At 37.9% G+C, this 11,493-nt stretch overlaps 1 protein-coding gene across 2 annotated transcripts in view; it reads right to left on the bottom strand.

The window, feature by feature from the left end:
• Positions 1 to 520: 520 nt before the first annotated feature.
• The window catches only part of b4galnt3b (beta-1,4-N-acetyl-galactosaminyltransferase 3b), a 55,919-nt gene continuing 44,946 nt past the window's right edge, over positions 521 to 11,493 (bottom strand). Inside the window, exons 14-20 of one of the 2 annotated variants that reach the window (XM_087292788.1) lie at positions 9,680 to 11,042; positions 8,843 to 9,096; positions 7,501 to 7,654; positions 6,045 to 6,117; positions 5,740 to 5,893; positions 3,829 to 3,955; positions 521 to 2,141 (exon numbers count right to left, since the gene is read on the bottom strand). In XM_087292788.1, coding sequence (XP_087148914.1) covers positions 2,033 to 2,141; positions 3,829 to 3,955; positions 5,740 to 5,893; positions 6,045 to 6,117; positions 7,501 to 7,654; positions 8,843 to 9,096; positions 9,680 to 11,042 — 2,234 coding nt within the window. In that variant the 3' untranslated portion in view covers positions 521 to 2,032. The remainder of the gene's footprint in view (positions 2,142 to 3,828; positions 3,956 to 5,739; positions 5,894 to 6,044; positions 6,118 to 7,500; positions 7,655 to 8,842; positions 9,097 to 9,679; positions 11,043 to 11,493) is intronic. The other variant, XM_087292789.1, reaches the window with a different exon arrangement.

Here is an 11,493-nt window from a genome sequence, read left to right as displayed (position 1 = left end):
TTTGATCAACTATATAACAAAATTGTTTGGTATTTTTCATTTTGTTTTTTTTAGGCTTGCGGCATTCTTTCAACTAGTAGGTGCCTCTGGAAAGCACGAGTCCGTCGCTCCATATATGCAAGCAACGCGCCTCTATTGGAAATAACGAACTGACTGGCCCTTAGTTAATATCCTCAGCCATAGTTAATCCACTGTGCATGGTGTACAAGCTGGGAACATCAAACTAGCACTCAGTTGGCATAACTTTATTAAGTTGCCTCAGTTTTGTTCTATGCAGAAACACAGTGTTGAGAAGCCTTCACGATTAATTAACCGTGATGAATTAAAGCGCAGTTAATAGTGAAATCGGTTAATCGTTGCATCCCTATTTACAATGTAATTTGCCTAATGTAACACCCATGCTATGTAAGTTTTAAAGTTGATGTAATATTTTTTCGTTAACAATTATTGAAATAATAATAAATAATTAAAAATATCGCAAGTGATGTATAATCAGTGATGGTCAAAAACACACCTCAACTTCAACCTGAAGAAATGTTTTATTTTTAGATTGCTGGTGATCCACATCCACAAGTTAAAGGTTTCCATATTTAAGCCCTTCAAGAAGATCCTTCACTTAAAAAAACAAACAAAAACAAAAAATAAATTCATAAAAAAAAACAACAACTTGATTTCATAAGCAATGCACTATTGACTGTCAGATCTATAATGCGTTTCATTCTATACATTCACAAAAGGCAGTGACATTTACAGCATGTGTAACCATTCAAAAGAATCTCTGTAAAACAGCACCAGATCCCTTCAAAACAGTGTATAGAAGATATTTCCATCTGATTTCCGCAAAATTAAACACACATAAAGCACATATGATGGCCGCTTTCATCAGGCAAGAGTTAGCCAGTGGTTTATCAAAGCAATGGAGAACCCATACAGCAAAAAGCACATCGCAGTCTGTCTTTGTGTGTTTGATGACAATGCATTGGATTGAATTTGTCTGAATTAATACTGCACCATGTTGACCAAGTCTGATTTGGAGTTTACTTGCTGGAATGTTTCTCGAACACAGATAAACTGCCTGCCTACGTTCAGAATGCAGGAAAATCCATTGATTCTGTACAAAAAAAGGCATTTTTAATCCTTAAACATCATTATAAATGGTAAACATTATAAAATATGCCCAGATTATTTCACACACTTCTGAAATAAATGACATTATGCATAATAAACATCCAATATTTAAGTTATTCCAGTGCTGTATTATGATAAGTATTCCTTTTTTTAATTATAGATCATTAGATGCACATACATTCTAATTATAATTCAATAACAATGCATCTTTGTCTATATTAGAGTGAGAAATTGGAAGTTAAGTCATTTTAGATTATGAAAAAATAGATTCTTTAAGCAAAATATAATTTCTTTCTTCTTTCTTTTGGACTTTTCGGGAATGATACATGACCTAAATGTGGTATAAAGAGACTGACCTGAAAACAGCGTTAGTAACCTGAAATAATCCACTTTATTTGATTCTGAATATTGCACATCTCTTTGGTTTTGGCCACCAATTCGTTCAATTCCTCTGGTCACTTACAGTATTAAAAAACAAACAAAAAAACAATGTGCAAATTCAATCCCCCTCACCCAAGACTATTGGCTACCTCAATAAATATGCATATTCGTAGTATTTACATCTCATTAGCGTCATCTTTCTGCCTGTCAGAACAGAAAACTCACCCGAACGCTATTAAGGCATATTATTGACCTGGAAGTAAAGCCTTCAGTGACCTGCAGTTCAGTTCAGTTTTCTTGACAGCATTAAAGAAGCATTTCAACCCTGACATGCTCTCATAGCAGCTGGAGACTTCAGTGTTACACAATCCAAACGTCTCAGACGAGACCTGAGTCTCTGTGTGTTTCCACCAGTTATTACCTCGAAATTGCCTTCAGTTGGATGTGATCTAGAACAAGCATCCAGAATGTCCTGAGGTCTGGCAAAAGTTTAAAGTGCTTTGGTAAGCCTTGTTAATGGGGTTTACGTGTTGCGCAGCGTCCGCCGGTTCCACATTCCTCGCTTTGAGTGGAAATAATGGAAGAAGTTCCTCAGGTAGAGCCGCTCCACCTCCAGCCCACCCTGGAGGATTCTTCACAAAACACACAAGAAATTTACACTTCTGCATCTTTATACACTGTGATGCATTGTTGCATCACAAATTGATTAAATTAACTGTTTTAGGTTCAATCCACTTAAAATTAAGTTGTTTCCAAAAAAACTCTTGGTTAGGGGTGCGTTTCCCAAACAACGACGTAACTCGCAGCTGAACTATCATAGTACGATGCATCCTTTGGGAAAAGAACAATGTAGTGACGAGTGTTTCCCAAAACTCGTAGTTTTTCTGTCGCAGATCCATCGCTTGAACCACGTTGGTTATAACGTAAAACGCCCATGATGATGCTCTAAACAGGGTGGTAACAACTTCTTTAGAGAAGAACCCCATCATTTCTTTGTGCAAATTATATTGTTTACATGCAGACGCTTAAAAAAATCCAATATTAGTTTTGGTAAAAACGTGCACTCGCTTTCCATATTAATTGAAATATATGTAAATGGCACATATAGGGGCCAATGTTTGCTTTACTAATATTATTGAGAACATAATTCTATTCTAAAACTTAAAATCACTTACAAAAGCTGACATGTATTCTAATATCATATATAAATTACATAAATAAATAAATAAATAAATAAATAAATGAGGCTACTTATTAAAAAACGAAATGTAATATTTATTATTTATTAGGAAATGAAAAAATCCTTTAATAAACTTTAATAATAATATTAATGACGATGACAATTTTTATTAGTATTAAGTAGGATATTGTTTATTTATTTATCTTTTATTTTTTAAAAGTCTTTTACAATTTGACACTTGTAAACCACTGCAGAAACGTTCTAACCAACAGGCCAATGTCATATACAGTACAGATACTTAATAAATAACCCACTATAAATTAAAATAATTAATGTATGCTATATATTTTTGTTTTCACAAGCTTTGGAGACGTAACATAAATTCCGCTTTTAAATAACAGGTCACCTATAGCTTTCACCATGAGGTTGTGTTCAAAATGAAATCAATGTTTTCAAAGTGCACTGCGAAGCAAGCGCTATTGTAAACATGAAGATTGCTAAAACGAAATTGTAAAAATACTTTGAAGGCAAATTACACCTAAGAGAGATGACTTTAATGTTTTTTTTTATTTTTAATAATTCCAAGTTTAAATGTTAAAACGCTCTAAATGAATAGGGCATAGGGAGGATCAGTGGGAATAGAACACAGTCAGGAACTATGTTTCTAACTAAAGCTCCAGGGCTGTAGTTGCAAGTGCACAACTTTGCGATGCAGTTTGGAAATGTTCGTTGGAACAATAAATTTGGGAAACGGCAAATCAAAGAACTATGTTCGTAACGATGGAACCTGCGACCTTAGTTGGCTAATGATGATTTTGGAAAACGCACCCCAGAATGGGTCAGAACTTGTCATATAAAAATGTACATAAACATGACTGAAAAATAGCAACTTTTTAATTTTGTTCAAAACGACACTTGGATCTGTCATCAGTGTATTCTCTTTATAAAGTGTTTTTGGGAAAGTAATTTTTTTTGCTGATCACCAAGAGAATTTTTGGCTCTTTATATAAATATTACAGGATATTTAGCACCAAAAATTTATTCCCATGAACAGCCCTGAGTGCCTGTGATGTGAATTGCTGTGCTCACTGATAAAATGATGTAAGTGTGGCATTAATGTAGTTTTTTTCATGACTGACCTGTCCAGTAGTTCCCAGTCTTCTCCTCCCCAGCGGTCAGTAAACTCTTTAGTGTTCATGCCTCCAATACGGTCCAGGTCTGACTTATAAATGCCCAAAAGTCCAAATCCATTGACCTCCCAGTAACCTACACATTAAAAACACATGAGGGGACAAAATTTGATTTTGGCTTAAATATTTCTAACATTAACACTTTGCTTATATGATTCAATATGATTAACATGTACCTAATATGGTTTAGGTAACAGATTAGAAGATTTCTAACACTTTCCTAGCATGTTTTACCAATTTGCTAATGTAAATTACCAAGTTGCTAACATGGTTAGTACATTGCTGGTATGAATTAACATGTTGCACAATTCGTTGCATGAACCAACATGTTACTATGATGTTTTAAAAGATAACATTTTATTATGCTACTAGCGTGTTTTGATCATGCTTTAGCATTTTTAGCATTGTTAGTATTTCCTAAGCTACATGTTAGACTTTGATACCAAGTTACATAAATTAATGAGCTACTAATACTAATAAAGAGTTAACAATCAGCAAGCACCATCTTAAACCAGCTCGTGACCAGCAAGAACCACCTCAACCAGCTCATGACTATCTAGACCCAGCTAGAACAAGCTTAAACCACCTTATGACCAGCAAAAACCAGCTTAAACTAGCTTGTGACCAGCAAGGACTACCTTAACCACTTCATGGCCAGCAAAAGCCAGCTTAAACCAGCTAAAACCAGCTCATGTCTAGCAAGAACCATCTTTATCAGCTAGGGATCAGCAAAAAACAGCTTAAACCACCTTATGACCAGCAAAAAAAAAAAAACAACTTACACCAGCTTGTGACCAGCAACTACCTTAACCACCTCATGACCAGAAAGATTCAGCTTAAATCACCTTATGATCAGCAAGAACCAGCTTAAACCATCTCAGGTCCAACAAGAACCACATTTACCAGCTCAGGATCAGCAGAAACCATCTTAAACCAGCTCATAACCAGCAAGAACCACCTTATGACCAACAAAAACCAGCTTAAATCACATTATGATCAGCAGGAACCAACATAAAACAGCTTGTGACCAGCAAAGACCACCTCAACCAGCTTATGACCAGCAAGAACCAGCTTAAACTACATTGTGACCAGCAAGAACCACCTCAACCAGCTCATGACTAACTAGAGCCAGCTAGAACAAGCTGAAACCACCTTGTTATGACCAGCAAGAACCAGCTTAAACTAGCTTGTGACCAGCAAGGACCACCTTAACAACCTCATAACCAGCAAGAACCAGCCTATATCACCTTATGATCAGCAAGAACCAGCTTAAAACAGCTTGTGACCAGCAAGGACCACCTTAACCAGCTCATTACTAGAAAGTACCAGCTTAAACTACCTCATGACCAGCAAGAATGACTTCAACCAGCTCATGACTAACCAGAACCAGCTAGAAAAAGCTTAAATTACCTTATGACCAGCAAGAATCAGCTCAAACTAGCTTGCGACCAGCAAGGACCACCTTAACAACCTCATGACCAGCAAGAACCAGCTTAAACCACCTTATGATCAGCAAGAACCAGCATAAAACAGCTTGTGACCAGCAAGGACCACTTTAACTAGCTCATGACCAGCAAGAGCCAGCTTAAACTACCTCATGACAAGCAAGAACCAGCTTAAACTACCTCATGACCAGCTTAAACTACCTCATGACAATCAAGAACCAGCTTAAACCAGCTCATGACTAGCAAAAAAATCAGCCTAAACCAGCAGCCATGTATAAGACCTACCCGTTTCAGAAAGGAAAGTTTTAAACTTTTGAACAGCAATGTACATGTTTTTGACATTATTAAAGCAGTGCTATACAAATCCTCTTGACCTGCATTGAACTCTTATCAGGCTGTGTTTGTAAGACTATACCATCAGGCTCCTGAGGCGTAGCTCCACAGTTTAGTCTCATGACAATAGGAGCGAAGGCCATGCGTCTCTCCACACAGTGTTTCCTCACAGTGTCAATGAAGCCCGGTGGAAAATGGATGTGCAGATCACAGAGAAACACAATGCTGTTATCATCCTGACAGAGAGACAGACATTCAGCCCTTTACGAATCAACCGAGTGACATTCACTAGTTTTTTTACTGAAGCTTTAGTGTCATGTTTTAACACAGATTGCAGAATTTCAAGCATTTGTCTGCTGTGTGAATGATTGTGAATCTTAAACTTACAGTAATGAGGTCAATTCCTGCCTGCAGTCCGGCCGATCTCTCAAAGTTTCCGCTCAACCTGAGGTACTGATACCTGAATCAAAGGACACACAATAGAAAGGAAGTCAAAGTGAGCTCTCATTTTACATTTTCCAAGCACATGGAGCATTAGAACAGTGGGTCTCATTTATAAACATGCCGTATGCACAAAACCAGGGTGAAAACATGTACACCACTTCCGCACAAAGGTTGTGGTCTACTAAAAAAAAACATGCTTGAAATCACAATATGTGCAGCTGATATTAATTCAATTAAATTAAATTCATGCTTATCTCTATAGCGCCTTTACAATGTAGATTGTGTCAAAGCAGCTTAACACAGAAGTTCTAGTAAACTGAAACGTGTCAGTCCAGTTTCCAGAGTTGTTTAGTTTTGTTCAGATCGGTGTGGTTTAATTTTAACCACTGAAAGTTCAAACACTGAAGAGCAAATTCATCGATGCGCAGCTCCACAAGTCTCAAACCAAGCAAGCCTGTAGCCCCTTTCACACAGTGTTACCGGTAAATATCTGGAAAATTTCCGGAACGACTTTACCGGTATATTCAAAAAAGCGATGTTCACACAGGCGAGGACGTTACGGAATTTTTCCGGAAAAGAGCATTCACACATCCATTCTAAAATACCGGTAAATTCTTACATCATTTACCACAAATGAGCTTTAAACGGCTGCGCTTGTGTTTGTAAACATTTGACTAAATTACAAACTCTGTGGATGATCAATATTGTGAACAACTTTCACAGGATCACTTTCGCATGTCGAGATGTTCATAATATGTGCGTGTGCAGGCGCTCACAGGCTGTTTCACAGGCACACGCAAAGCTTGAAGGTGAACAAACAACGGCTTACCATAAGCATCTCATCGATGATTATTTACACAGTTGGCATTAAGAAGAACATATAAACGTGATCTGACTAACTTCTAGCCGCTAAATGTGTCTGGAAAAATATTCAAAGGCTTTTATTCTCACAAACCGCTCGGACGTAAATGCGTCTGACTGTTGTGATTGGCTAAAGCAGACGTCTCACGTCAGCACGTTCTAGACGTGCACGCGCTTATTACGGCAATCTTCCTTCTGCATTCACACAGCGCAGCATTCCGGCAAATTACCGGTAATCTTACAACTTCTCTTTCCAGAAAATAGCCAGAACGAATTTACCGGTATTTTCAAAAAGGACCTGTTCACACATACAGACCTTTCCGGAAAATTGCCGGCAATTTTCCGGAAAGGTCTGTATGTGTGAAAGGGGCTTGTGTTGACAAGGAATAAACGCGATTTCAGGGGGTGTGGCTTTGAATCACAGTCCCTCCCTGCTGTCCAAAGATAATATGGCGGTTAGCATTTTAGCAGATCACCTACTGCACCTTTAATGATGGAATCAGAAGTTCAGAGTATTATTGTGAATCTGTAACTGTACCTGGGTATATAAGAGTTCAGCAGTTCTTCTTCTATGTTCATATCAGTGCTTTCATAGTCCGTGATGATGATGTTGAAGTTCTGATCTCCAGTGATGCGGTAGATCTCTTCCATGTCGGAAATTAACTGCTTCACCCAGCGAGCCTGGTTCTTCACTGCACACACAAACACAGACCATTCATTTTTAAGATATATTTTGTAAGATATAAAAGAAACATTCATGGTACAGACAGCACAGTACATTCTGTATGGTTCCAGCTTGGATAAAAATGTGCCACTAAAAGACAAGAACACAATGAATTAATACTAAGTTAAGCCTCTTTGGTCTGAGGGGGGTTTGGAGGACATATCTATCAGAATCGGAATCAGAAAGAGGTTTATTGCCAGGTATGTTCGCACATACGAGGAATTTGTTTTTGTGACAGAGCTTCTACAGTGCAACAGAATTACAGAGACAGGACAATAAACAGATAATTAATATATAAAAAAGCAGCAAGAAGTAAATGCAAATATACAAATAGACAAGTGTATGTAGAGCTATATTACTAAATACAATGTTATATGTGCAGCTGTGCAAATTGGCATGTAAAGTGTGTTGTTAAATAAGTGTATATGTGTATAAAAGTGTGTGGCAAGCAGTGATGTTTGTTCCACAATTATTATTATCAAGTGTTCATGAGATTGATTGCCTGAGGGAGGAAACGGTTTCTGTGTCGGGCTGTTCTGGTGAGCAGTGCTCTGTAGCGTCGATAACAGTTCAAGTCAAGTCAAGTCAACTTTATTGTCAATCAAACCATGCAACAGTACATTACACAGCAGACTGAAATTGCGTTTCTCCCATACTCCAATGTGCAATTTAAAAACAAAAATATGACACACACTAGACATAAACTAAACATTTAACTAATATAGTACAAGATAAATTGAATAAATAGACAATAATAAACTGTGAACAATTACCATATATCCTATTGTTCCAGAATATGACCAAGTTGAGGTATTTATTGTACTGCAATTAGGTGCAGTATGGCAAAAGTGCAAAGTAGCAGAGGCAGTGTGCTGGGTGTGAGAGGTCCAGAGTGATTTTGGCAACATTCTCACACAGGGGTATGCAGATTGTATTTTGTTTTCCCTTAATAATAAAAACCTTTACTTTGTTATTTTTGACAAATATTGAAATTAGTTTGATGATCGGATACATTAAAATGTGACAAGCATGCAGAAGAAAATAAGAAATTAGTAGGAGGGCAAACACTTTTCTCATACCACCGTCTACACATCAATAAAATGTATTTATTGATTTCTAAATGCATATCCTGCTAAATTTATTTATTTATTCTTACCTGGGATGATGAAGTGGACAGTAGCAGTCGGGTTCCAGTAAAAGGTATATGGATTGCAGAGTTGAAGTTTTGTGTCCTGAGGCTTTTGTTTTCTTTGAGAGCCCCAATCGTCTGTTCGTTTTACAAAGACATACTGGCCTAGGCGCAGATGCCGTCCTGAAGCCTCCAGCAGGTCCAGCTCCAGCAGATATCTACTGCCTCGGTTATAATCAGGCTTCTTCTCAACATTTACAATACGATGTAGAGAGAACTGCCTACATACACACAGAGGCAACAAGTTATGTCAGAGATTAATCAAAATGTTCAGAATAGGATGATATTCATTCATTCATTCGTTTTCCTTCGACTTAAGTGTCTTTTTTCATCAGGGGTCGCCACAGCGGAATGAACCGCCAACTTTTCCAGCATATGTTTTACACAGCGCATGCCCTTCCAGCCGCAACCCATCACTGGAAAACATCCATACGCACTCATTCACACACATACACTACCGCCAATTTAGTTTATTCAGTTGACCAATAGCGCATGTCATTGGACTGTGGGGGAAACTGGAGCACCCAGATGAAACCCACACGAACAAGGGGAGTTGGATATTATTATAGGTGTTTAATTCTGCCAAAAAAATTATGATTCCCTCAAACGATTTATTTCAAAAGCATAATTGATCAAAAATAAACTATGCTGCTTTAAGATGTATGAATAATGTGTTCTGGCATTATTTGTAAAATTTTGTAAAAATCAGTGGAAACACACAACACTGTCCCCAAAATGTAACTCACTTGTTACACTCAGAGTCCTCAAAAATGTGATTCTATAAAGTGAAAACACTCTTCCTACCTTGGGTACTTCTTGTTTAGTTCCTTCATGAAAGCGTCCACTACAGACAAGGCTTCTGATTCGCTGAGCATCAGGTTTCCAGACACGTTACACTTCAGATCGATCCAATCAGAGCGCATTGAATGCAGATCCAGAAGTTTAGCATGAAACGTCTGATTCCACTTGACTTCCACGTCAAACGCAGGCCTGTGAACAAGCTCGTAGTCTTCTTCCTCCGACAAACCCTGATTTACCCAAGCGTCTTCTTCATCTCCATTATCTTCAGTCTCTTTTACGTGCATGGCATTATCCTGTATCGGTTTCTCAACTCCATTTCTATCCTCATTGGCGTGACCCCAGCGGTTGTTAAATGCTTGATCCTTGTGCTCACTGGTTTGGTTATACAGCATGTTTTGGTGTGGTTTTTGGAGAACTGCAATATTATTATGAGCTTTATTGTTATGCTCGACTATTCGGTTGTCAACTACAACCACTCGATCTACTTTTTGTTCACGGTATTTGGGTTTCTTCATTGCGTCTGCTTTGACTTCACCTCCATGCAAATATTCATATGTAGCATTCTTCACCTTGTGTTTTTTTAGTTCCACCACATTCGATGAGTTCTTGCGTGCTTTGTAGACATGTTCTCCAAGAAAGACTTTCCGATTATCCATTCCATTCGATTCAGGATGTTCAATCTCGACCTCATTAAGCATGGCAGGTTTTTTTATGGATTTTTCCTTTAGATCAATAGCTTCTCGAACTTTCTCAATGGGAACATCTCTGACTATAGCAGGGTTTGGATTCACATTGCTACTATTGACGTAATGGGCTTTAAGACGGTGAATTCGATCATTCTTAACCATCGACCCATCAGCTTGTAGATGTTTTTCCTTAAATCTCTGGTGGGTTTTTTCCTGAAACCGTTCTGGATTCTGCTGCTCAGGTATTTTGTCCACAGCATAAGCTTGTTTTATTCCTTGGTTGTAGCTTTTTACCTCTGAAGGTGCATTTTGAGGATGTTGTTGATCCTCCAGGTTTTGTTGTTGGGGCAGTCTCCTTTTCTTCTTCCTTCTCGGTTGGGGTTCCTTGTATGCTTCTTCAGGCAGTTTTTGGATCTCTTTAGGTTGGTTCTCTTGTTCATTTCTGATGTTTAGCTCTCCATCGTTTCTCTTTCTTCTAATCACACTATGTTTCTGGACGGAGAAGAGTTTGCGCCGTCTATTCATTGAATAATCATCATAATCGTCGCCATAATCAGAGAGAACCTTCTTCTTCTTCTCCATTCCATCAATTTGCTGCTTTTCACCGTTCTCTCTAGATTTCTGAAAATCTTTATCTTTATTTCTGCCAATGTTTGCAGCTTTTCCAAGCATGGTGTCTCCTTAAAGAAAACAAACATTAGACGTGTTAAAATGGGGAATGAGGAACCTTTCTGACAGTTCACAACCATCAAGCTGATTGATTTAATGCAATAAAAGAAACAAAATGCATCAAAAGAGGGTGGAGACTTTACAGATTGTGCCTCAGTTGCTCTGACAAAAATAAACACAACATCAGCGTGTATTTTAAAGACTTGCCACATTTAATGGCTGCTTTCCACTGAGCAGAAAGGTTCTGTAAAGCAGGGGTTCTCAAACTTTTCAGCCCGCAACCCCTAAAATAACAACTCCAGTGACTCGCAACCCCCAATATGCTCGGAGGTGGTTATAAGCATAGAAATATTGCACTCAATGGCGCACACACACCAATAGGAACTATAGAAACAAGCATATTGGCAACACAAAAAAGTTCAACAGTCTTACAACCATATCTTTTTTAATAATCATTATTCA

This window comes from Danio rerio, chromosome 18, assembly GCF_052040795.2.
Source record: "Danio rerio strain M-AB ecotype USA chromosome 18, GRCz13ab, whole genome shotgun sequence".
In the NCBI taxonomy this organism is placed as follows: Eukaryota; Metazoa; Chordata; class Actinopteri; order Cypriniformes; family Danionidae; genus Danio; species Danio rerio.
Note: the sequence above shows the minus strand (reverse complement) of the source record. Positions and strands in the feature narration are given on the sequence as shown.